Here is a 27,896-nt window from a genome sequence, read left to right as displayed (position 1 = left end):
GGTAGAACGTTCTAGAAATCTCCCACTTCACTCTGATGAGAAATTCAGCCTGTCAGGTCCTACAGCTTCCCTCCCCCCCTCCTTATCAGCTCTGTGCTTGCTGGTAACATGAAAACGTCCATTTCCTCTCGAAGCACAGCTAGGGGGAAAAGATATCTTTGTTCTGGCCGAGGCTGGATGCCAGTATATGGGAAGTATTAAAACAAGTCATATTGCAAAAACCATACAACTCAGAAATATAATAACCATATCACTGCGTAGGCAATGAAAGCAGCTTACCAATCTCTAATTTTCATAATCCTAATCCTTCCAGAAACTGATATATGGATTGCTCCCAAGAGGAGTGTCCTAAGTATGGCATGCTTGGTGTCTTCGGATTCTATTCGGAAAATCACAAACAATGATGCCCTATGTGTGTTTGTACGGGCTTTTCTCTTTTAGATATAGTTATTCTAAGTTTTGTAGCCAAATCCTAACTTGGAGAGAGGGAGGTTGGACCTCTCCAGACCGCCCATTTCGTGAGGTCACAGACCCTAGACTATAGGTATTCCCTACCAAATTCCAGTCAGTTGTAGCTGGAGTCTTGATGCTGACAAGAACCCCAGATGAGTGGAGATGTGATGCTCTGCCTTCTTGCCTCACATGGCTTGCCTAAAGAATCATGAGCAACTGTGTTACTTTCTGTCTTTTTAATCCCCTTTATGTTATATTTGTATTGTACATATTTGATGTCTCAACTTTATAGCAACTTTTATCTGTATAATCACTGCCCTTTTGGGAATAAATGATAAAAATCTATTAGTTTGCCTCCATGCTCTAAGAAACGAACTATGCGCCTTTTTTAGATAATCGCTACTAATTACGGGTTTGCCGCGGACCCTCTGAATTAACTCTTTGATTAAGTAAAGTGTGGCTGGTGGCAGTGTGGTGTGCACGGCTGGCTAGGCTAGCTGGCAGTACGGATGGGTCTTAACGTACATGCTGAATGAGGGGCTGCGGCCACAGTATTGCTAATTCCCTTACTGAAGCAGTCTAGTGGCCCGTACACAACAAGCAGCCCGTCCGGCGACTAATTATCCTAGGTGCAGTTCCCTGACTGACCTGAGGATAAGGGGGGTGCCGGAGAGCTGTGAGTTCCAAAGTGGAACTGAGAAAGTGGGATATACTTAAATCCCCGCAGTTCTTGGAAGGTTGTTAGCAGTGGTGGGGCATCCAAAATACCCCCCTGCGGTAAATTGTTAGAGCAAGATTAGCTTGCTATATTTTGTCACGTGGTGCCAGTGGTGGGATAACTAAGATAAGCCCCCACTGTGCCTGTGATAGCCGTGTGCCGGCAGTGCGTCGCGTCCCTCCGTCCGCTGACAAACCCGTGTCGGTGGTGGGATCGTGACGTTTTGGTGGCACCGGCCGCGCCATTCGTCACAATTTGTTGGCAGCGGCGTGCCTCCTGCTTGCGTTCATCACACCTAATATCCCACATCATCCTGTCAGCCAGAACTACCGGACTACTACCCCTAATATCCCACATCATCCCGTCAGCCAGAGCCACCGGACAACTACCACTAATATCCCACATCATCCCATCAGGCAGAGGCACTGGACTACTACCATTAATATCCCACATCATCCCATCAGCCAGAGCCACCGGACTACTACCCCTAATATCCCACATCATCCCGTCAACCATAGCCAACGGACAACTACCCCTAATGTCCCACATCATCCCTTCAACCAGAGGCACCGGACTACTACCCCTAATATCCCACATCATCCTGTCAGTCTGGGGTCAGAACCAGAGAGCTGAGTGGATTTGCCCTGACTTCCATACCGGAGATACCTTTAAGAGAGGCCTGGGGTAAAAACCTAAGCGCTGGATGGATTTGCCTTAACCTCCATACCAATGGTCCCTTTAAGGGAGGCCTGGGGTCAGCATCAGAGTGCTGAGGGATTTGACTTGACTTCCATACCGTAAATCCCTTTAGGAGGGAAGATGTGCCTATGGGATGGATGATGTGTGATGGGGATATGGGCAGGGAGGGGGGGATTCATTTCTGTCATGTGCTCTCTGCTCCTTTCTGGGGGCAGACAATTGCTGGGAGCTTATGTTCCCGGGGATGCTAGATTTCTCTCACCAGGTCACTTTTTTGCTGAGTTGTTGTTGTGGAGTGAGAAAACTATTGCTCATAGCAACCAATCACAGCTCAGCTTCTTATAGATACAGGAAAGATATACAGTATATCTTTGTACCGTGTTAGCCAGTAGATAGAAGAATATTTAGAATTGAGAGTCCTCAGTGGTTGATACCTTTTAATGGCTAGCTGAAAAGATGGTAACAAATTGCAAGCTTTCGAGACTACTCAGGTCTCTTCATCAGGCTAGACTAATACAAAATCTGAAGAATCACATATTTATACACAAGACAGCACATAAATAACGCAATAGCTAAGGCAAGTGATGTGAAGCGGAATAGTCATTATGGGAGAGGGATAAACATAAATATTGGAGCAGTTCATAGATAAGCAGTGTGAAGGTTTCATTTCCCTCTGATTGCCGCCGGTCTGGTTCTGTGTTGTGATGACCCCAGAAGGTCTGAGGAGCAAATTCCTTAATTGATATAAAAAGACATAAATCCATGGGACACATTCATACCTGCACTGAATGTGTCGAAAGTTTTCATAAATTTGTACTCAGAGATCCTTCTCTCTCTCTGAGACTTGAAGTTACCTTTTAATACCAGTAATTTCATATCCATGCTGCTGTGATCAGGGATACAGAAATGTTTGGCCACAGGTAGATCCATTCTTTTTTCTCTTATTGTGTGACGATGAGCATTCATCCTTGTTCTAAGCTTTTGCCCTGTCTCCCCCACATACAGAACCCCAGTTGGACATTTAGTACAAATAATTAAGTACACCCCATTAGATGTGATGCAGCTGAAAGTACCTGGGATCTTGTAGTCCTGATGTGAGTCGGAGATTTTTATCTTGTCCGTGGTCATTATAAATGGACAGGTTTTACATTTTTTCTGGTTGCAAGGAAAGGTTCCTGCAGCTGTTGGAGAGGACAGGGAGCTTCTGACAATGATGCTTCTTAAATTTGGGGGCTGCCTAAAACACAGCAGTGGGGGGTCTGGAAATATGGATTGTAATTACAATCCATATTTCCATAATGACTATTCCGCTTCACATCACTTGTCTTAGCTATTGCGTTATTTATGTGCTGTCTTGTGTATAAATATGTGATTCTTCAGATTTTGTATTGGTCCAGCCTGATGAAGAGACCTGAGTAGTCTCGAAAGCTTGCAATTTGTTACCATCTTTTCAGTTAGCCATTAAAAGGCATCAACCACTGAGGACTCTCAATTCTAAATATTCAGCTTCTTTTTAACATCTCTGGTGAAATGAAAGATGCTTAGTGACTGGTTGCCAAGAAAACTGTTGCTCATAGCAACCTATCACAGCTCAGCTTCTTTTAAACAGCGCTGGTGAAATGAAAGATGCTTCGTGATTGGTTGCTGATACACGCACACACATTCAATTTTATATATATATAGATAATACTACCCCTATGTACAAGGATATAACTACTGTAATACTGTCACTATGTACAAGAATATAATTACTATAATACTGCCCCTATGTACAAGAATATAACTACTATAATACTGCTCCCTATGTACAATAATATAACTACTATAATACTGCCCCCTATGTACAGGAATATAACTACTATAATACTGCTCCTATGTACAAGAATATAACTACTATAATACTGTCCCTATGTACAAGAATATAACTGCTATAATACTGCCCCTATGTACAAGAATATAACTACTATAATACTACCCCTATGTACAAGGATATAACTACTGTAATACTGTCACTATGTACAAGAATATAATTACTATAATACTGCCCCTATGTACAAGAATATAACTACTATAATACTGCTCCCTATGTACAATAATATAACTACTATAATACTGCCCCCTATGTACAGGAATATAACTACTATAATACTGCTCCTATGTACAAGAATATAACTACTATAATACTGCTCCTATGTACAGGGATATAATTACTATAATACTGCCCCTATGTACAAGGATATAACTACTATAATACTGCCCCTATGTACAGGAATATAACTACTATAATACTGCTCCTATGTACAAGAATATAACTACTATAATACTGCCCCCTGTATGCAAGAATAAAACTACTATAATACTGCCTCCTATATACAAGAATATAACTACTATAATACTGCTCCCTATGTACAGCAATATAACTACTATAATACTGCCCCCTGTATGCAAGAATAAAACTACTATAATACTGCCTCCTATATACAAGAATATAACTACTATAATACTGCTCCCTATGTACAAGAATATAGCTACTATAATACTGCCCCATGTACCAGAATATAACTACTATAATACTGCCCCCTGTGTGCAAGATTATTACTACTATAATACTGCCCCTATGTACAAGAATATAACTACAATACTGCCACTATGTACAAGAATATAACTACTATAATACTGCCCCTATGTACAAGAGTATAACTACTATAATACTGCTCCCTATGTACAAGAATATATCTACTACAATACTGCCACTATGTTCAAGAATATAACTACTATAATACTGCCCCATATATACAATGATATAACCACTATAACACTGCTCCTATGAACAGGAATATAACTACTATAATACTGCCTCCTATATACAAGAATATAACTACTATAATACTGCTCGCTATGTACAAGAATATAACTACTATCATACTGCTCTTATGTACAAGAATATAGCTACTATAATACTGCCCCTATGTACAAGAATATAACTACTATAATACTGCCCCCTGTGTGCAAGAATATTACTACTATTACACTGCCCCCTATGTACAAGAATATAACTACTATAATACTGCCCCTATGTACAAGAATATAACTACTATAATACTGCTCCTATGTACAAGAATATAACTACTATAATACTGCCCCATAGGTACAATAATATAACTACTACAATACTGCTCCTATGTACAATAATATAACCACTGTAATACTGCTTCTATGAACAAGAATATAACTACTATAATACTGCCCCTAAGTACAAGAATATAACTACTATAATACTGCCCCCTGTCTGCAAGAACATAACTACTATAATACTGCCCCCTGTCTGCAAGAACATAACTACTATAATACTGCCCCTATGTACAAGAATATAACTACTATAATACTGCCCCTATGTACAAGAATATAATTACTGTAATACTGCCCCTATGTACAAGAATATAACTACTATAATACTGCCCCTATGTAAAAGAATATAACTACTATAATACTGCTCCTATGTACAAGAATATAACTACTATAATACTGCCCCCTATGTACAAGAATATAACTACTATAATACTGCCTCCTATGTACAAGAATATAACTACTATAATACTGCACCTATGTACAAGAATATAACTACTATAATACTGCCCCTATGTACAAGAATATAGCTACTATAATACTGCTCCTATGTACAAGAATATAACTACTATAATACTGCCCCCTATGTACAAGAATATAACTACTATAATACTGCCCCTATGTACAAGAATATAACTACTATAATACTGCCCCTCTGTACAAGAATATAACTACTATAATACTGCACCTATGTACAAGAATATAACTACTATAATACTGCACCTATGTACAAGAATATAACTACTATAATACTGCCCCTATGTACAAGAATATAACTACTATAATACTGCCCCTATGTACAAGAATATAACTACTATAATACTGCCCCTCTGTACAAGAATATAACTACTATAATACTGCACCTATGTACAAGAATATAACTACTATAATACTGCACCTATGTACAAGAATATAACTACTATAATACTGCCCCTATGTACAAGAATATAACTACTATAATACTGCTCCTATGTACAAGAATATAACTACTATAATACTGCCCCTCTGTACAAGAATATAACTACTATAATACTGCACCTATGTACAAGAATATAACTACTATAATACTGCACCTATGTACAAGAATATAACTACTATAATACTGCCCCTATGTACAAGAATATAACTACTATAATACTGCACCTATGTACAAGAATATAACTACTATAATACTGCACCTATGTACAAGAATATAACTACTATAATACTGCACCTATGTACAAGAATATAACTACTATAATACTGCACCTATGTACAAGAATATAACTACTATAATACTGCCCCTATGTACAAGAATATAACTACTATAATACTGCCCCTATGTACAAGAATATAACTACTATAATACTGCCCCTCTGTACAAGAATATAACTACTATAATACTGCACCTATGTACAAGAATATAACTACTGTAATACTGCACCTATGTACAAGAATATAACTACTATAATACTGCCCCTATGTACAAGAATATAACTACTATAATACTGCACCTATGTACAAGAATATAACTACTATAATACTGCCCCCTATGTACAAGAATATAACTACTATAATACTGCCCCTATGTACAAGAATATAACTACTATAATACTGCCCCTATGTACAAGAATATAGCTACTATAATACTGCCCCTATGTACAAGAATATAACTACTATAATACTGCTCCTATGTACAAGAATATAGCTACTTTAATACTGCCCCTATGTACAAGAATAGAACTACTATAATACTGCCCCTATGTAAAAGAATATAACTACTATAATACTGCCCCCTATGTACAAGAATATAACTACTATAATACTGCCCCCTATGTACAAGAATATAACTACTATAATACTGCTCCTATGTACAAGAATATAACGACTATAATACTGCTCCTATGTACAAGAATATAACTACAAGAATAAAACATCTTCAAGGAAAAAATTAGCTGAAGAATATATTTTACTGAGCTGAGCTTTTTGTAATAATTTTTGCTTGAAGTACTGAAACCTAGTTTTGCGTACTATATATCCTATAAGGCTTTCTATTCCTCTATAAAATGAAAATCATAAATATAAAATTAAATATCTTTATTTTGCTTTTTTAGTTGTATTGATTTAAATATTATATCATATTTTACCAGTAATTAAGGGGAATTGCTTTATTATGAGTCAGAATATTGAGTATGTATCGCCATCTACTGGAATGATGAAGTACGGCAGTTTGTTTTTTGTGGGGGGGGTTTCAGGAACTTGTTATTCTCTTTATGAATATTACAAATATTTAGATATGATACCATTTATTATTTGTTGCCAGAGAATATTATTGTGATAATCTTATAAATAGTAGCTGATGTCATTGCTGGAACCATTTTACTCTCAGGACATTTCTTCTTTACATTGTTATCTCCCTGGATTTATCTATTATTTTTACTTCTGTGCAATGTAGCACTTGAAATTGACTTTACCTGTGTTTTGCCACGAGATTAATTTCCAATTGGACTTGCTTATTTACTTTAGACATTTATTCTTGGAATGTTCTCCTCTTGACAAAGGGAGTACTGTACTCCTACCTTATGTGTTACATTTGCTTGCAGTACATAGTTCCCACTGAAATGAAAGGGCTCATCACAGATTCCTACCAAGAAGTTGTTCTCCATTGCGAGAGGAGAGGTCACCCTAAATGTCATCTATTATGGAGTTTCATCTGTTATTTGAAAGTTATAGAACTATAGGTGTAGTAACCTGGCTGCCCTGATCCTCCAGGTTCCTTCACCCCATGGTCCTGCCTGCCGTTTGCACCCTGTAGGGAGGACACTACCTATTGCATATTTTGCGCCCCATTGGGAGGACTCTGTGTGGCACACTTTGTACCCCTTTGGGAGGACTCTGTGTGGCTGGCTTTGTACTTCTTTGGGATGACTCTGTGTGTGGCACACTTTGTACTTCTTTGGGAGGACTCTCTGTGGCACGCTTTGTACTTCTTTGGGAGGACTCTGTGTGTGGCACGCTTTCTACCCCTTTGGGAGGACTCTGTGTGTGGCACGCTTTGTACCCCTTTGGGAGGACTCTGTGTGTGGCACACTTTGTATCCCTTTGGGAGGACTCTGCAAGTGGCACGCTTTGTACCCCTTTGGGAGGACTCTGTGTGGCACGCTTTGTACTTCTTTGGGAGGACTCTGTGTGTGGCACGCTTTGCACTACTTTGGGAGGACTCTGTGTGTGGCACGTTTTGTACTCCTTTGGGAGGACTCTGTGTGTGGCACGCTTTGTACTCCTTTGGGAGGACTCTGTGTGGCACGCTTTGTACCCCTTTGGGAGGACTCTGTGTGTGGCACGCTTTGTACCCCTTTGGGAGGACTCTGTGTGTGGCACGCTTTGTATCCCTTTGGGAGGACTCTGCAAGTGGCACGCTTTGTGCCCCTTTGGGAGGACTCTGCAAGTGGCACGCTTTGTGCCCCTTTGGGAGGACTCTGTGTGGCACGCTTTGTATCCCTTTGGGAGGATTCTGCAAGTGGCACGCTTTGTACCCCTTTGGGAGGACTCTGTGTGTGGCACACTTTGTACTTCTTTGGGAGGACTCTGTGTGGCACGCTTTGTATCCCTTTGGGAGGACTCTGCAAGTGGCACGCTTTGTATCCCTTTGGGAGATCTCTGTGTGTGGCACGCTTTGTACTTCTTTGGGAGGACTCTGTGTGTGGCACGCTTTGTACTTCTTTGGGAGGACTCTGTGTGGCACGCTTTGTACCCCTTTGGGAAGACTCTGTGTGTGGCACGCTTTGTACTTCTTTGGGAGAACTCTGCATGTGATACACTTTGTACCCCTTTGGGAGGACTCTGTGTGTGGCACGCTTTGTACTCCTTTGGGAGGACTCTGTGTGTGGCACGCTTTGTACTTCTTTGGGAGAACTCTGCATGTGATACACTTTGTACCCCTTTGGGAGGACTCTGTGTGTGGCACGCTTTGTACTCCTTTGGGAGGACTCTGTGTGGCACGCTTTGTACCCCTTTGGGAGGACTCTGTGTGTGGCACGCTTTGTACCCCTTTGGGAGGACTCTGTGTGTGGCACGCTTTGTATCCCTTTGGGAGGACTCTGCAAGTGGCACGCTTTGTGCCCCTTTGGGAGGACTCTGCAAGTGGCACGCTTTGTGCCCCTTTGGGAGGACTCTGTGTGGCACGCTTTGTATCCCTTTGGGAGGATTCTGCAAGTGGCACGCTTTGTACCCCTTTGGGAGGACTCTGTGTGTGGCACACTTTGTACTTCTTTGGGAGGACTCTGTGTGGCACGCTTTGTATCCCTTTGGGAGGACTCTGCAAGTGGCACGCTTTGTATCCCTTTGGGAGATCTCTGTGTGTGGCACGCTTTGTACTTCTTTGGGAGGACTCTGTGTGTGGCACGCTTTGTACTTCTTTGGGAGGACTCTGTGTGGCACGCTTTGTACCCCTTTGGGAAGACTCTGTGTGTGGCACGCTTTGTACTTCTTTGGGAGAACTCTGCATGTGATACACTTTGTACCCCTTTGGGAGGACTCTGTGTGTGGCACGCTTTGTACTTCTTTGGGAGAACTCTGCATGTGATACACTTTGTACCCCTTTGGGAGGACTCTGTGTGTGGCATGCTTTGTACTTCTTTGGGAGGACTCTGTGTGTGGCACGCTTTGTACCCCTTTGGTAGGACTCTGTGTGTGGCACGCTTTGTACTTCTTTGGGAGGACTCTGCATCTGGCACGCTTTGTACCCCTTTGGGAGGACTCTGTGTGTGGCACGCTTTGTACTTCTTTGGGAGGACTCTGTGTGGCACGCTTTGTATCCCTTTGGGAGGACTCTGTGTGTGGCACGCTTTGTACTTCTTTGGGAGGACTCTGTGTGGCACGCTTTTGTACCCCTTTGGGAGGACTCTGTGTGTGGCATGCTTTGTACCCCTTTGGGAGGACTCTGTGTGTGGCACGCTTTGTACCCCTTTGGGAGGACTCTGTGTGTGGCACGCTTTGTACCCCTTTGGGAGGACTCTGTGTGTGGCACGCTTTGTACCCCTTTGGGAGGACTCTGTGTGTGGCATGCTTTGTACCCCTTTGGGAGGACTCTGTGTGTGGCACGCTTTGTACCCCTTTGGGAGCACTCTGTGTGTGGCACGCTTTGTACTTCTTTGGGAGGACTCTGTGTGTGGCACACTTTGTACTTCTTTGGGAGCACTCTGTGTGTGGCACGCTTTGTACTTCTTTGGGAGCACTCTGTGTGTGGCACGCTTTGTACTTCTTTGGGAGGACTCTGTGTGTGGCACGCTTTGTACTTCTTTGGGAGCACTCTGTGTGTGGCACGCTTTGTACTTCTTTGGGAGGACTCTGTGTGTGGCACGCTTTGTACTTCTTTGGGAGCACTCTGTGTGTGGCACGCTTTGTACTTCTTTGGGAGCACTCTGTGTGTGGCACGCTTTGTACTTCTTTGGGAGGACTCTGTGTGTGGCACGCTTTGTACTTCTTTGGGAGCACTCTGTGTGTGGCACGCTTTGTACTTCTTTGGGAGGACTCTGTGTGTGGCACGCTTTGTACTTCTTTGGGAGGACTCTGTGTGTGGCACGCTTTGTACTTCTTTGGGAGGACTCTGTGTGTGGCACGCTTTGTACTTCTTTGGGAGGACTCTGTGTGTGGCACACTTTGTACTTCTTTGGGATGACTCTGTGTGTGGCATGCTTTGTACTTCTTTGGGAGGACTCTGTGTGTGGCACACTTTGTACTTCTTTGGGAGCACTCTGTGTGTGGCACGCTTTGTACTTCTTTGGGAGGACTCTGTGTGTGGCACGCTTTGTACTTCTTTGGGAGCACTCTGTGTGTGGCACGCTTTGTACTTCTTTGGGAGGACTCTGTGTGTGGCACGCTTTGTACTTCTTTGGGAGGACTCTGTGTGTGGCACGCTTTGTACTTCTTTGGGAGGACTCTGTGTGTGGCACGCTTTGTACTTCTTTGGGATGACTCTGTGTGTGGCACGCTTTGTACTTCTTTGGGAGGACTCTGTGTGTGGCACGCTTTGTACTTCTTTGGGAGGACTCTGTGTGTGGCACGCTTTGTACTTCTTTGGGATGACTCTGTGTGTGGCATGCTTTGTACTTCTTTGGGATGACTCTGTGTGTGGCATGCTTTGTACTTCTTTGGGATGACTCTGTGTGTGGCATGCTTTGTACTTCTTTGGGAGGACTCTGTGTGTGGCACGCTTTGTACTTCTTTGGGAGGACTCTGTGTGTGGCACGCTTTGTACTTCTTTGGGAGGACTCTGTGTGTGGCACGCTTTGTACTTCTTTGGGATGACTCTGTGTGTGGCATGCTTTGTACTTCTTTGGGATGACTCTGTGTGTGGCATGCTTTGTACTTCTTTGGGATGACTCTGTGTGTGGCATGCTTTGTACTTCTTTGGGAGGACTCTGTGTGTGGCACGCTTTGTACTTCTTTGGGAGGACTCTGTGTGTGGCACGCTTTGTACTTCTTTGGGAGGACTCTGTGTGTGGCACGCTTTGTACTTCTTTGGGATGACTCTGTGTGTGGCATGCTTTGTACTTCTTTGGGATGACTCTGTGTGTGGCATGCTTTGTACTTCTTTGGGATGACTCTGTGTGTGGCATGCTTTGTACTTCTTTGGGAGGACTCTGTGTGTGGCACGCTTTGTACTTCTTTGGGAGGACTCTGTGTGTGGCACACTTTGTACCCCTTTGGGAGGATTCTGCATGTGGCACGCTTTGCCCACCTTTGAAAATTTTTACTCATATCCACACCCATTCATGCTTCTTTCCCGTCCCCTCCACATTTTTGACAGACCTCCTCCACAAACTTTGGGGAGGTCTTGGAGAGTTGGTGCCACCCTGTAGACTTGCCAATTCTTCTATGAGTCTGAGAGGACTTTTCTTTTAGCAGGAGCCTCCTGGATATTCCGGGAGAGTTGGCAAATATGGAGAAAGGTCATAAAGGTAACTGACAAGGCGAGGAAAATATTAATATGGTCTGGAACACAACATTTATTGCTTACATACTGCTTTCCCTGTGCTCTGCAATCACTGATTTGCATGTACTATGTCCATGTCCTGCAGATTCGTGGACGTCAGCAGAAATCCTCCTTGATTTCATGGCTCATGGAATTATCTGTCAATTTTGTGAGGGCAATTTATTCCCAATCTACTGTGTGCATTGTATTGTAGATTCGGACATAAGGAGTTAGGCCGTATTCTTTATATTTTTTGCAATTATATGTTTTTTTGCTATGTGTACGTAGACGTAGGATACCGAAAGATTAAAGAAAAAAGTTCTAGCAGAGCATCCGAGTGCAGTCCGATTCACATGGACACTGACGATGAAGAAATTGAAGAAATTAAGTTCTCTGTCTTCCTGGCACCTGTGATATATGAGAGAAAAATTGCAAGGAAAAATTCCAGCACCAACAAAAAATTTAAATATAAAAAATGTATTAAAACATCATATAAAAATAACAAAAAAAGGATGAAAAAAACATAGAAAACCTTACGTGTTTTGGGCAAATGTCCTTATTCATAGGCAATATTCACTTTGCCATATAATATACTGAAAAAGGGAAAAAAAATCCAAGTGGGGTGGAACTTGGTGAGGGCTCGTTTTTTTACATTCTAAGCTGCAGTTTTTGTTGGTACCCTTTTGGGGAACATATGACATTTTGACTGTGTTTTATTGCATTTTTTTGGGGAAGTGCAAAAACGGCAATTCTAGTGTTTCTTTTTCTTTTTGCGGCATTTATCTTATACGTTAATAAATGTTATATTTTGATAGAGCTGATGTTTACCGATGCAGCAATACTGAATGTTGAAGTACATAGTGAAAATAAATCATGGTCTCCAATGAAGCCCAGCCTGTAGTTGAACTTCACGGGTACAGTGGGTACCCCCTTAATTTTTTCACTCTTTGTTTCATTGCAGCCATTTGGTAAATGCAAAAAAGTTTTTTTCTTTCTCATTAATGTACACTAGGGTGACCGGATCTCATATGGGGGGGGAAAAATGTCAGAATCTTGTTCGTCTGGCCCCCACAAAACGATTCCCCTTTCCAGATATTGAGAGAGCCAAAATTTGAGCTCGATCAAACGACGTTAACCCGTGCCGCTCGTCGCTCAAAGTTTGAAAAAAATCCAAATTGAGGTATTTTAAGATTTAGGTATTTTGCATAGTCTGTTAGACTATAAAGAATGTGACAACAACATTGCAGAAATAGCCCTGACCAAATTTTCGAACCATTTGTGGTATTTGAATGCAGAGTTGGTGGGATTATCGTTTTTTGATCCCACCATTACAGACAATGAAAAGTTGTTAATGGCTAATAAATTGCTCAGTAGCACAGATGAACCATCAGAGCACGCTAACCTACATGAGTTGATAATTTTACATAGTTATCTAATCTATTCTAGAGCTTTTGTTAAAGTAGTTTTTGAAACGTCAGAATATAATGCTCGGCATTTGCTTACAACTTGCAGGACATATTGCTTTTGTTCTTCATCTTTTGTCAGAAGGTCGTTAAAGTCGGTTACTTCCTACCTCTTTTAATTTTTCTTTGCTAACTTTTGGATTTACAACCCTAGCGTGCTCTGATGGTTCATCTGTGCTACTGAGCAATTTATTAGCCATTAACCACTTTTCATTGTCTGTAATGGTGGGATCAAAAAACGATAATCCCACCAACTCTGCATTCAAATACCACAAATGGTTCGAAAATTTGGTCAGGGCTATTTCTGCAATGTTGTTGTCACATTCTTTATAGTCTAACAGACTATGCAAAATACCTAAATCTTAAAAAACCTCAATTTGGATTTTTTCAAACTTTGAGCGACGAGCGGCACGGGTTAACGTCGTTTGATCGAGCTCAAATTTTGGCTCTCTCAATATCTGGAAAGGGGAATCGTTTTGTGGGGTCCAGACGGACAAAATTCCGACATCGATTTTTTGCGGTCACCCTAATGTACACTCTGCACCCCATCTTGACTGAAAAAAAACAGAAATGTAGAAATTTTTGCAAATTTATTAAAAAAGAAAAACTGAAATCTCACATGGTCATAAGTATTCAGACCCTCTGCTCAGTATTGAGTAGAACCATCTTTTGAGCTAGTACAGCCATGAGTCTTCTTGGGAATGATGCCACAAGATTTTCACCCCCGGATTTGGGGATCCTCGGCCATTCTTCTTTGCAGATCCTCTCCAGTTCCGTCAGGTTGGATGGTGAACGTTGGTGGACAGCCATTTTCAGGTCTCTCCAGAGATGCTCAATTGGGTTTAGGTCAGGGCTCTGGCTGAGCCAGTCAGGACTGGTCACAGAGTTGTTCCGAAGCCACTCATTTGTTATTTTAGCTTTGTGCTTAGAGTCATTGTCTTGTTGGAAGGTGAACCTTCGGCCAAGTCTGAGGTCCAGAGCACTCTGGAAGAGGTTTTCATCCAGGATATCTCTGTAGTTGGCCGAATTCATGTTTCCTTCAATTGCAACAAGTCGTCCTGTCCCTGTCAGCTGAAAAACACCCCCATAGCATGATGCTGCCACCACCATGTTACACTGTTGGGATTGTATTGGGCAGGTGATGAGCAGTGCCTGGTTTTGTCCACACATACCACTTAGAATTATCACCAACAAGTTCTATCTTCGTCTCATCAGACCAGAGAATCTTATTTCTCATAGTCTGTGAGTCCTTCATGTGTATTTTAACAAACTCTATGCGGGTTTTCATATGTCTTGCACTGAGAAGAGGTTCCGTTGGGCCACTCTGCCATAAAGGCCCGACTGGTGGAGGGCTGCAGTGATAGTTGACTTTGTGGAACTTTCTGCCATCTCCCTACTGCATCTGTGGATTTCAGCCACAGTGATCTTGGGATCCTTCTTTACCTCTCTCACCAAGGCTCTTCTCTCAGGATTGCTCAGTTTGACTGGACGGCCAGGTCTAGGAAGACTTTGGGTGGTCCCAAACGTCTTCCATTTAAGAATTATGGAGGCCACTGTGCTCTTAGGAACCTTGAGTACTGCAGAAATTCTTTTGTAACCTTGGACAGATCTGAGCCTTGCCACAATTCTGTCTCTGAGCTCCTTGGCCAGTTCCTTTGACCTCATGATTCTCATTTGGTGTGACATGCACTGTGGGCTGTGAGGTCTCTTATAGACAGGTGTGCGCCTTTACAAATCAAGTCCTATCAGTGTAATTACACACAGCTGGACTCCAATGAAGGAGTAGAACCATCTCAAGGAGGATCACAAGGTAATAGACAGCATGTGAGTTAAATATGAGTATCTGAGCAAAGGGTCTGAATACTTATGACCATGTGATATTTCAGATTTTCTTTTTTCATAAATTTGCAAAAATTTCTACATTTCTGTTTTTTTTTAGTCAAGATGTTGTGCAGAGTGTATATTAATGAGAAAAAAAAAATATTATTTTTTGGAATTTACCAAATGGCGGCAATGAAACAAGAGTGAAAAATTTAAAGGGGTATGAATACTTTCAGAACCCACTGTATACTATGATAGCGCCAACATATGCTTTCAGCAGGCCACTTTCTGCCATGGTAACTCATTGGCACCCCACATTTGTGTTGCACAAAGGGGGAGGTGGTGGGCACCGACGTCACGCCACCTAAATGCCGATGTCATTCGCGCTCCATGTTGTAATGATTTAGGAAGAGGTTTCAATGCATGGCCACATGCTCATGTCCATCTAGCAGCTCTCTACTGCATTACCATAAACCTGGGTCCATATTTTTTTTAACCAGGTTATGTATTTTTATTGTCAAGCTATTGTGACAATCAATTTAAAGGGGCGTCCACCTGACACAACGTTATGTTTGTATTGTTTTCTGGTGTCCTTGCTGAATCCTATTTCCCTCTAATAATAAGGTATTATTAGAGCCTGAGTCTTCCATTGTACGTCTCAGGCTTCATGGCGAGGCATAGGCCTCATTTATCAATACTCTCTGTCAGCTCTCTTTGTTGTCCTTAGCAACCAATCAGCACTCAAAACAGATGTGGGAAAAATGAAAGATGAACTCTGATTGGTTGCTAAGAAAGTTAAGCTTTTGTCCATAGCAACCAGTCTAAAAGATGAACTCCAATGGGTTCCCAAATCCCTCTCTGCAGAATATGTAAGGTTTTGCCCCATATGTACAGGGAAGCTAAACCTCCCAGATATTAGGAATGATTTCCATGTTTGGTTAGCAGCCACATTTGGTCGTTTGCAGTCAATATGGCTGCCAGTGCCAGATATTGCCATAGATTACTTGTCTGCAGAGACGTCCACAGCATTTCCAAAAGGGAAGGGGGGATCCAAGTGCGTCGACTTATTTTGGGTGCACCCAGCTGACAGATTTTTCATGGGAAGGCTGCCACTAGGGGGAGCTCACTGCATAGAGATTTTACACCCATTGACCTCAATGGTAGATCAGTATGAGACGATTTCTCCTTGTAGCTAATGGATTTTCTTGCACTGGCGCTACATTCCTCTTTCTGTATCAACAATAAAGGTTGTAACAGAAGCATAAATACTCACCGTAGATATGGCTAAATAATTTTTAACAATTTGAGAGTTGAGGACGACCTCAGGATTAGTATCTCCTAGGGTTGGAGGAGCGTCTATAGTAGTAAATGCTTCTTTAGTCACTTTTGGGGATTTGTTTTACTTTATTGTAACTCTCTGTATTCTATTGTATTTCTCTCTTTTAGGTCTCCGGAGCCGGTATACAGCACTGTCAATAAACTCAGTGACAAACCTTCCTCTCCGAGGCATTATTCCCCGGTAGAATGTGACAAAAGCTTCCTCCTCACATCTCCGTATCCTCATTTCCATGGAGGCCTGCTTCCAGAATCAGAAATTTCCAGGTGAGAATCACCATTTTATGGGGGTCTCAGGCTTACAAAATGTTTCAAATACCCCATTAAGGAATCATGAGTTATATTCAGGTCTGTGAAGTCCCAGCTTTCTGTTTGGAAAACCCATTAAATCCCAGCATATTAACCCTAGTGAAGCCCCTTATGGTCCCCCCATTACAATAGCCCTTTCATGGCCCCATGGAATGCAATGCATCCCACACAGTATGACAACTTTATGAAGCCCCTCCACACCGTATGATACGCTCATTATTTATGATGCCCGTGTAGTTCTACACACAGTTCCCCTCAACAGGCTGTTGATAAAACAATGCCCCCCCCATGTATGATGCCTCACAATGCCCCTCACGCATTATGATGCCCCACACACAGGCTGATGCCCTCACAATACCCTTCATAATTTATGAATTTATGATGGCTCACAGTGTCCTTCACGCATTATGATGTCCCACACAGTGCCCCCCAAACAGACTGATGCTCAAAAAATGCCCCCCACAATTTATGATACCTCACAATGCCCCTCTTGCATTATGATGCCCCACATACAGGCTGATGCCCTCACAATACCCTTCACAAATTATGATTAGTGATGAGCGAGTATACTCGTTTCTCGGGTGTCCTCCGAGTATTTGGAAGTGCTTAGAGATTTAGTTTCTGTCGCCGCAGCTTCATGATTTGCGGCTACTTGACAGCCTGAATACATGTGAGGGTTGCCTGTTTGTTAGGGAATTCCCACATGTATTCAGGCTGTCAAGTAGCCGCAAATCATGAAGCTGCGGCGACAGAAACTAAATCTCTGACCACTTCCAAATACTCGGAGATCACCCGAGCATGCACGGGAAATCTCGAGTAACGAGTATACTCACTCATCACTAATTATAGTAACATAGTAATTAAGGTTGAAGGGAGACTTTAAGTCCATCTAGTTCAACCCATATCCTGTCCTAACTTGCCCTAACATGTTGATCCAGAGGAAGGCAAAAAAAACCCATGTGGTAAACAGTAAGCTTCACATTGGGGAAAAAAATTCCTTCCCGACTCCACATACGGCAATCAGACTAGCTCCCTAGATCAACGCAATGTTAAGGAGACTAGTGTATATACCCTGTAATATTATACTTTTCAAGAAAGGCATCCAGTCCCTTCTTAAATTTTAGTAGGGAATCACTCATTACAACATCATATAGCAGAGAGTTCCATAGTCTCACTGCTCTTACAGTAAAGAATCCGCGTCTGTGAGTATGCTTAAACCTTCTTTCCTCCAGACGTAGAGGATGCCCCCTTGTCCCCGTCACAGGTCTAAGAGTAAAAAGATCATTAGAAAGGTCTTTGTATTGTCCCCACATATATTTATACATTGTAATAAGATCACCCCAAAAGGCCCCGTTACACACAACGATATCGCTGTGTGTGACATCCAGCAGCGATCGCCCCCCCCGCCGGGTATTGCTGATCATGCTGGATCGTCCTGGGCCGTTTTTTCATCGCTGGTCTCCCGCTGGCCAGCGTGCATCGCTGCGTGTGGCAGCGGGAGCCAGCGATGAGCGACGCTGCACGCTGGTATCCAACGTAAACATCGGGTTTCTAAGAGCCGCGCAGCTCTTAAAACCCGATGTTTAGGTTGGATACCAGCTTGATCTCTGGTCCTGATTGCTGGAGGGGCTGTCTAACATGTCCCAGCAATCCCATCCATGTTGGATCGTTGGTGGGATCGCTGGGACATCGTTATGTGTAACGGGGGCTTAAGCCTTCGATTCTCCAAACTAAATTACCCCAGGTGTAATAACCTGTCTTGGTATTGCAGACCCCCTAGTTCCCTAATAACCTTGGTCGCTCTTCTCTGCACCCGCTCCAGTTCAGCTATGTCTTTCTTATACTCCGGAGACCAGAACTGTACACAGTATTCTAAGTGTACTCTTTTAATGCATCCCATTATTTTATTAAATAATTATGATGCCTCACACAGTGCCCCACCTTCAGAGGCTGATGCCCTCATAATGCCCCCCACAATTTATGTTGTCTCACAGTACCCCTCACACATCATGACGCCCATCACAGCCCCCCATACACACACTATGATGTTCCACACAGTATGATGCCCCCACAAGCCACCATACCCCACAGTGCCCCTCACTCATTATGATGCAATGTAGTGCCCCTCACAGTGACCCATTGGACAATATGATGCCCCCAAATTTCCCCTCACACATTATGACGCTCCCACAGTGCTCCTCACACATTATGGTAACCCTAATATACCCCGCAAACATGATGCCCACACATTTTCATGCCCCCTCAATGTACTTGATACATTATGATGCCCGCTCTATGCCCCTCACATTTTGATGCCTCTCACACATGATGCAACCACAATGTTCCTCACACATTATGATGCCCGCTCTATTCCCCTCACACACTATGATACTCCCATAGCACCCCAACATAATGGTCCCCCTTCTTTACACTCACAATAGTGCACTGACTAAAAACAAACCTCGGCCTCATTCTCACAATGAGTCTCTCCGGCCTGTGCTGTTTGTGGCTTTGCACAGCCAGGCATCTAGTGACACCATCATGTCTCTGTGTCATAAAGACTCAGATATGGTTGAAATTGGGACATAACTCATGGAACAACGTAACAGCTCCCCAAATCAAGAAATGTCCACTCGAATTTAGGACGGTTGGGAGATATGATGTAGTGCCTAATTTCTCCTGTGGGGGTGCTGCAGAGGAATTGAGGACTTTCTTCAAAGGTGCTATTATTAATTAGAGCTCATCATAAAAACTTGTATTGAACTTATGGCTATGCCTTTGTGGTGTCTTCCTCTGATCCCGTCCAAGGTCCATTCTAAAATAGGCAAAAAAAAAGAATCCTACAGACTCTCCCGAAATTTTCAGGAGTTTCCCCCCAAAGAGGAGACAAGTTTCCTACAAAGGTTGTCATAAGGGGGAGCTTGCACTATCTATTTTATGGCTCCCACTACTTTGATAGATAAAGAAAATATATATATATTGTCATTTTTTAGATTTTAAAAATTACAAAAAGGAAAATGGGCCAATGCAAAAGTTTGGACACCCTGCATGGTTAGTACCTAGCAGCGCCCCCTTTTGAAAGTTTCACAGCTTATAAACACTTTTTGTAGCCAGACAAGAGTCTTTCAATTCTTGTTTGAGGGATTCTTGTTTGCCGGGTTCTCGGTGGCGTGTATAGTTAGAGCCTGCGAAGAAGGTGCCTGCCCGTCCACCTCACTCCTGCACTGCACATGGCTGAGTTCTATGCGCACTGACTGCATAACCATCCTGTCTGGAAGCTCTCCTCATACAGATGAGGAGAGCTATACAACTGAAAAAAAAAACTATAGGGAATATCTAATTGGAGGTAATTACTAATATTATTAATATTACACCTAGTACATATTGAAATAGGATCTTTGAGATGGGAATACCCCTTTAGTGGTTGGTGAGATGTTCTTTTCATATGCCCTTTTTTTCTCCACACATACCTTTGATCATTGTGGCCAAAGAGTTCTGCTTCACCTCATCAGTCCACAGGACTTGTTTACCAAATCAGGCTTGTTTAGATCTTCTTTTGCTTACTTCTAACAGTGAAATTCTATGGTGAAGGACGCAAGAGAGGTTTTCTTCTGATGACTCTTCCATGAGGCCCATATTTGTGCAGGTATCTCTGAACAGTAGAACAATGTACCACAACTCCAGAGTCTGCTAAATCTTTGTGGAGGTCTTTTGCAGTAAAGGCTGGATTCTGATTTGCCTCTCTAGCAGCTCTCACTCAAATTTTGCTTGGTCTTCCAGATCTTATCTTGACCTCAACTGTTCCTGTTAACTGCCATTTCGTAATTACAATTTGATTTGAGAAAAGCATTTTCAAGTTGCTCTTTCCTATCTTCTTATAGTCTTCTCCTGCTTTTTTGTGGGCCTCCACCATTTTCATTTTCAGAGTGCTAGGCAGCTGCTTAGATGAACACATGGCTGCTGATTTCTGGCACAAGGTTAGAAGAGGCTGGGTTTTTATAAAGCTGGGAGATTTTTATCACTTGGCCTTTCCTAACGATGATAGTGAACAAGCCATAAACCCAACAGGCTTATTAAAGTCTAAAACCTTGGTCAAATTTATCTGAGCTCATACATCTGAAAGGGTGCCAAAACATTTGCATTGACCCATTGTCCTCTTTGTAATTTTTAAAATGTAAAAAATTACAATATTTTTTTTGCCTAAAATACAAAGGAATGTGACATCTTTAACTTTAGGCCTTTTAGAGATCATTTCTTCTCCAGATTGCTTAACTGTTTACAATAACAGTCATTTTGACCAGGGGTGCCCAAACTTTTACATGCCACTGTATGTATACTGTTATTAAAAGGTTAATACTCACAGTGTCCATTACACACACAGTGTCCAGAACATTCATGACCCTCAAATTACTCATGTCTTCGGCTTTTTAAATATTTCATGCTCTTCTGACCTGATTTCTGCTCTAAAAGCTTCAGTGTGAAAAATCTCATGTTTATCCACAGAGGACAGAGCTTGCACTCAGATAGAAAAATACTTAATTTATTTGTTGTTTCATCCTTACACAACCTGAAAATGTAAAAAAAATTATTCTAAAACTCCGATCTTGAACTGTGAGAAGTGCACTGTAATCTCTCCCACTCTATATAATGAAACGCGGTAATAAAGCGCTGAAAAATACAGAGGTGCACTGCTGCCATCTAGTGTCTGAGTGACAGAACGCAGGGTGTTTTGATTTTCTTTCCTAAAGGCATTCTCCACTTTGGAAAACCCATTTTCGGGTCCCCTATTAGGAAATTCCAAGTTGCCTCTGTTCGACATTTTCATCTCTTAGCTAGAATGAACAATAATTACACAGACAACCAACTAATGTGTATGGATATGGTGTAATACTTAATTTCCCCTGTGGTGGCGCTGCAGGAAAACTGAACACTTATTGCCAGGTTTTCCCACAACTTACAGCTGATCATTGAGGAGTCCTAGCAAGGTGGGCATGTTGATTATTGCCAATGGACTCATCTAATAAGTATGAATTGTCCCAAGTGGAGACCCCCTTTAAATTCCTTAACACCATGACACTTTGTTAGGGGCAGGCGGAACACACCAAATAATAAAAGATGGTACTATGGTACGTTCGCAGCCCGGGGTCCACCGTGCAGAGATGTTAACTGTTGCTTGGTAATGGCAGACACTAAACGGCGGTATAACAACTACACCCGGGTTAACTTCACCCGGTGAATAGGAGGCAGACCCTGTTGCTTCACAGGGCCACGATACCACAGAATGAACACTAGTGTTTTGGGCACAGGACCCTGCCCCAATGACACGGGTTTAGGGTCCATCTAGACCCACTAGCGTTCGGCGCCGCAACTGCGGAGCCAGAATACACTAAACTAAAGATAGAGCAGACAACGCTTACAGCGCCACACTAGTGGACACCACTAACCAGCCTAAGCTTAGAACTTGAAAGCGCCGTATTTGCGCACGGCGCCGCTCTGACGGACGCTGCAGTAGACGCAGTACAGTAGTGCCTTGTGCTGGATGGCACAATCTGGCGCTAAGTGTGGTGCTGAGGACTGGGTGCTCCGTGGCACATAAGCAAAGCCACTAGTAGGCGCTGACTTTAACACCAATACCCTATACACATACACAACCAGAGGGAGGGAGTCTTAATGAGTCAGTCACCAGAACGCACGCATCCATCTACACACACACACAACTATAAATTACAATCTATACTAAAGCATGGCCGAGCCGAGATTGCTAAAACGGAACCAGAGGTGGCAGCAGCAACCAACCTGACAGCACTCACCTGAGCAAGATGCCGGGATCGATGCCATTGCTGAGCAGTCTCCTCTGTGGTCGGGACTGAATGGGAGACCGCAGAAGGCAAGGCTTGGGATTCCTCCTGTGCAGAGGCAGGAATCCGACAACTAACATTACCTCACCTCCCAGGGCCCCCTCCCCCCTGAGCCTCGCTATGCTCAAAGGCCGTAATGAGCAAAGGAGCACGGATGTTCTCCACAGGTTCCCAGGTCCGATCCTCTGGGCCATGACCCTTCCAGTCCACCAGATAATATTTTTTGCCACGTACCACCTGACACCCCACAATGGCATTCACCTCATATTTGTCCGAGGACAAACCTGATGTCCCGGCAGATGACTCAGAAAATCAGGACATGTGGACGGGCTTAAGGAGGGATACGCGGAAGATGTCAGTGATACCCAGGCGTGGAGGAAGGGCCAGATGGTAGACCACAGGGTTGACTTGCTCAAGGACCTTGAAGGCACCTATGTAGCGAGGCGCGAACTTGATGGACTCAACTCGCAGCCTGATGTTATGGCTGGAGAGCCACACCAAGTCGCCGGGAGCAAAAGACAAAAGCATGGCGCCGGTGTGCGTCAGCAGAGACCCTCATTCTCTCCTTGGAGGCCCAGATGGCATCCTTAGTGCGGTCCCAAATGTCACGTGCCTACACCGCCCAGTCTGCCACCCTAGAAGCGGTGGGTGACACAGGTGGGTCGCCCTCCCAGGGCTGTGGGGTACTCGGTACCGGGCCGGTATCAGTGGGATGTGTCACAGCAGCAGTGACCCGGTCCATGGCCCTGGGCGCCCAAGTCAATGGCGGTTGCGGTTTGTAGTGTAATAGTTTGTGACGCCACCCGTGGTATTCGGCAAGTGAGATGCTAGGCCGACGCTGCATGCAGATCCTCTGGGGCTGGTGGTGTGTTGCAGCATAGATGGTGTAGCTCCCCACAGGTGAAGCTGTAGCCCCAGGACAGTGTAGATGTAATGGATGAGGAGAGGCACAGGCGGTGTAGGAGCTGGTACCCAGATGTAGTGGTACTGAGCGTGTAGGCGTGATAATGAATGGAGGACACCAGGGTCTGTAGTTCCAACACTTTACTCACAGTCAGTAGGGCACACAGGTGCCTGCCTCCGTGCTGTGTCCTCCGGGTCAGAGACTCAATCAACCCCCAGGCAAGATGGAAGGCTCCTCTCCAACACTCCGCCAACATGTACCTTTCTGAACGTCTCCTCTATTGCGCCTTAAAGTGTGAAGATCTCCTAGCACTAAGTTACGCTGGAGTTCCTCCTTACAGATGTTCCTGTGTTCTCTACTCGTATGGCAGACAGCTGTAGCCTTCTTCGGGGACTCCCTTCTCCTGAGTCCCGGCTCTCTATACAGATGCTGTTGTGCCCCAAGTCTTAGATGGGAGTAGTGCATTTACAGCCAACTACTCCACTGGTGTCTGCTGCAGAACCATAAGTGTCCATACAACCTCGGGGACCGGGCGCCGGCCTTGCGCTGAGAACCTATAGGCAGGGTTCCTCTTCCAACCCACTTCTCCTCTCTGTTCTCTACTCCTTTGTTCCGTACTTGACTCTCTTTCTTATGGATGCTTAGGTTACAGTTCTACGTCTTTCCCCTTTCTCTCCTTTCCCGTGCCAGCTGGCTCAGGTCACTGAGGCAGCTGCAGCACTCCTTCCTCCATCCCTTCTTCCAGGGATCCCCACTCCTCTCCGAGTGGCTTCCTTCTCCTACTTTCCTAGGGGACTGCTCTCGCAGACTGCCCCGCAGACTGCCCTCTGCAGACTGACCTGTAATTCTAAACCTTCCCAGTCTTTTATGTATTCTAACTCCACCCACCTCCCAGCACGTCCAGTGTTCCAAGCAGGGAACCACCAAAGGTGCTCTGCTACTCTATAGGTACAGAGCCGCTTGTGGCTGTGCAGAACTACCCTGTGTGTGTGTGGGGTGCGGGTGTTGGAGCATGGAAAGGAGTTCCGACCTTACCTGGATGGTGGGGAACTACACCTTAGGAGAAGGTGCAGTACCTCTGTGGCGACTGAGCCTCAGGGGTGCCACACAGGCATGGGCACAGGGACACACGGATGCTGGCCGTAAATAAGGAGGAATGGAGTCTGACCGGTGGAATCGGCCACAGCGTTGTTCAAAGTGAACTCCGCCCACAGTAGAAAGGATGCCCAGTCATCCTGCCTGGCCGCGACAAAATGTCGTAGGTATGTGAGTAGGGTCTGGTTGGCCCTCTCTACCAACCCGTTCGTCTCAGGATGATAAGCGGAGGAGAGATTTAGCTCAATGCTGAGAAAGCGACAGAGCGCTCTCCAGAACGGAGACGCAAACTGGGGACCCCGGTCACTGACAATCTTGTCCGGAATGCCGTGTAAGCGAAAGATATGCTTAATGAGCAACGCTGCCAAGGCCCGTGCAGAAGGTAGCTGAGACAGAGGCACCAAGTGCACCATTTTGGAAAAATGGTCGGTGACAACCCAAATGACCGTGCTGCTTCTGGACTTGGGTAGTCCCACCACAAAGTCCATACTGACCATCTCCCAGGGCCTATCTGCCACCAGCAGGGGGTGAAGTAGCCCAGCAGGCCGTTACCGAGAAGACCTATTCTGGGCGCAAGAGACGCACGCCCGAATATAGTCTCCGACGTCACGGGCCATATGCGTCTACCAGTACGTCCTCACCAGAAGCTCAGAGGTCCGTTTTGTCCCAAAATGTCCACCCACCCTGGACGAGAGAGGCCAAGAGAGGACCTCTGTTCGCAGATGGGCAGGGACTAATGTCTTGCCCGGAGGAACCGAGTCGAGGGCGACTGGAACAACGGTCCTCAGGCTCTCGGATGGGACAATCAGGCTCCTCCTCCGATGACACCACGGAGTGAAAGAGAGCATCGCCCCGGAAGTTCTTCTCTCCAGAGAGAAAGTGGAGGGTGAAGTGGAACCGAGAGTAGAATAGGGACCATCTGGCCTGGTGAGAATTTAGCTGCTGGGTTGTTTGCAAATACACCAAGTTCTTGTCGACGGTAAACACCTGGAAAGGGTACCGAGCCCCTTCCAGGAGGTGTCTCCACTCCGAGAAGGCCAACTTCATAGCTAGCAACTCCCTGTTCCCGATGGAATAGTTCCTCTCCGCTGGTGTAAAGTTCTTAGAGAAAAAGCAGGGGTGCTTCTGACCTTGAGCATCCTTCTGGAAGAGGACCGTTCCGGCACCGACGGAAGAGGCATCCACCTCCAAGATGAAGGGTTTATCTACATCGGGACGATGTAGAATGGGAGCGCTAGCAAAATGGGACTTGATGGAGGAGAAGGCCTTGGAAACAGGTTCCGACCACAACTTGGGATTTGCTTCCTTAATGGTGAGGGCCACCAAGGGGGCTACCAACGTTGAGAAGTGGGGAATGAATTGGCGATAGTAATTAATGAACCCCATAAAGCGCTGCACCGCTTTAAGAGAATGGGGCTCCAGCCAATCCATCACCGCCTGTAGCTTGGCAGGATCCATGGCCAATCCCTGGGCGGAGATGATATATCCCAGGAAAGGCAAGGATTTCTGCTCAGACACACACTTCTCCAACTTGGCATAGAGGGAGTTTGCCTGTAGGAGGTCGAAAAGTTTGCAAACATCTCTCCGGTGTGAGTCAATATTTGGAGAGTAGATGAGGATATCATCCAGATAGACTACTACTGAGGTGGAGAGCATACCCCGGAAGATGTCGTTTACAAAGTCTTGGAAGATGGCTGGAGCATTACAGAGCCCGAATGGCATCACCAGGTATTCATAGTGCACGTCTCTGGTGCTAAATGCCATCTTCCATTCGTCCCCCTCATAGATGCGAATCAGGTTGTAAGCCCCCCGCAGATCTAGTTTAGTAAACACTCTCGCTCCCCTTAGCCTATCAAACAGTTCCAATATCAGGGGCAGAGGATACTTATTCTTAATGGTGATAGCGTTAAGACCCCTGTAATCGATGCAGGGACGTACTGTAGTTCTCCTTTCTTCTTTTGAACGAAGAAGAATCCCGCCCCTGCTGGTGACACTGACTTCCTAATAAATCCCCTTGCCAGGTTCTCCCTGATATATTGAGACATGGCCTCTGTCTCCGGGAGAGATAGGGGATAGACTCGACCCCGGGGAGGCTCAGCACCTGGCAAGAGATCAATAGGATAATCATAGGGGCGGTGAGGCGGAATGATTTCTGCCGCCTTCTTGGAGAACACGTCTGCATACTGTCGATAGTGCTCAGGGAGAGAGGAAAGATCTGCGGGAACCTCGGTGGAGACAACCTGAATGCACTCCCTCTGGCATCTACCCTCACAGGATTTACTCCAACTGTGAATTCTCCTCGAAGACCACTCTATATGGGGAGAATGATAGCGTAGCCAGGGAACCCCTAAAAGAACCTGATCGATACCCTTGAGCATGACGAGGAGGGATATCGTCTCCTTATGGGATGGAGACACCAAGACTATCAATGGGGTGGTCTGGTGGGTAATCTGTGAGGGTAAGGTCTTGCCGTTCACCACTCTGACGGTGACTGGCTTAGATAGCATAACCAGGGGTATTGCATGCCGTTGAGCAAAGGCAGACGACATAAAATTGCCCTCCGCTCCGGAGTCCACGCAAACCTCCACCGCCATAGTGGATGAACCAAACTCAAGCGTCCCCTCAAAGGACAGCTTGGAGGAAAACGCCTCTGAGTCTAGTAAATCTCCTCCTATGACCAGTAGACGGGAGCGTTTTCCCGGCCGCTATGGGCACCTGTTGGCAAGGTGACCAGACTGCTGGCACATATAGCAGACCACGGGTGCTCGAGTGGACCGGAACCTGGATCCCGCGCAAGAAACCTCCATGGCCTCTTGGGACTCGGACGCCCTATCGGAAGACTCCAACTAGGTGCCAACCTAAACCTCTGCCCTGACTGAGCCCACTCCAACCCTCGATCAATGAAGCGAAGGTCTACAAGGATGGAGATGGTGATAAGTTCCTCCAGTGTGGCGGGAATCTCCCTGGTGGCTAGGGCATCCTTCACGTGGTCAGTCAGACCTCTCCAGAACACTGGGATGAGGACCTTATCTGGCTACTCCAGTTTGGAGACCAGGCTCTGAAACTGGATGGCATAGTGGCTGACCAAGGACGAGCCCTGTGACAGTGCCAGGAGCTGGAGCGTGGTATCATGGGTGACTCGCGGTCCCAGGAAGACATG

The 27,896-nt window shown here is 44.7% G+C and overlaps 1 protein-coding gene across 10 annotated transcripts in view; it reads left to right on the top strand.

Annotated features, from left to right (window-relative positions):
• DLG2 (discs large MAGUK scaffold protein 2) overlaps positions 1–27,896 on the top strand; it is a 1,750,933-nt gene that overhangs the window by 1,244,817 nt on the left and 478,220 nt on the right. For all 10 annotated transcript variants that reach the window (XR_012231010.1, XM_073569196.1, XM_073569195.1 and 7 more), the window contains one exon: positions 16,682–16,837. Coding sequence is in view for 9 of the 10 variants with exons in the window: in XM_073569196.1 (XP_073425297.1) it covers positions 16,682–16,837 (156 nt within the window). In the remaining variant the exon portion in view is untranslated. The remainder of the gene's footprint in view (positions 1–16,681; positions 16,838–27,896) is intronic.

The sequence above is a fragment of the Dendrobates tinctorius genome, unplaced genomic scaffold, assembly GCF_039654945.1.
Source record: "Dendrobates tinctorius isolate UK_male_01 unplaced genomic scaffold, ASM3965494v1 ptg000023l, whole genome shotgun sequence".
NCBI lineage: Eukaryota > Metazoa > Chordata > Amphibia > Anura > Dendrobatidae > Dendrobates > Dendrobates tinctorius.
The sequence above is the reverse complement of the archived record's forward strand: the minus strand, read 5'-3'. Positions and strand labels throughout refer to the sequence as shown.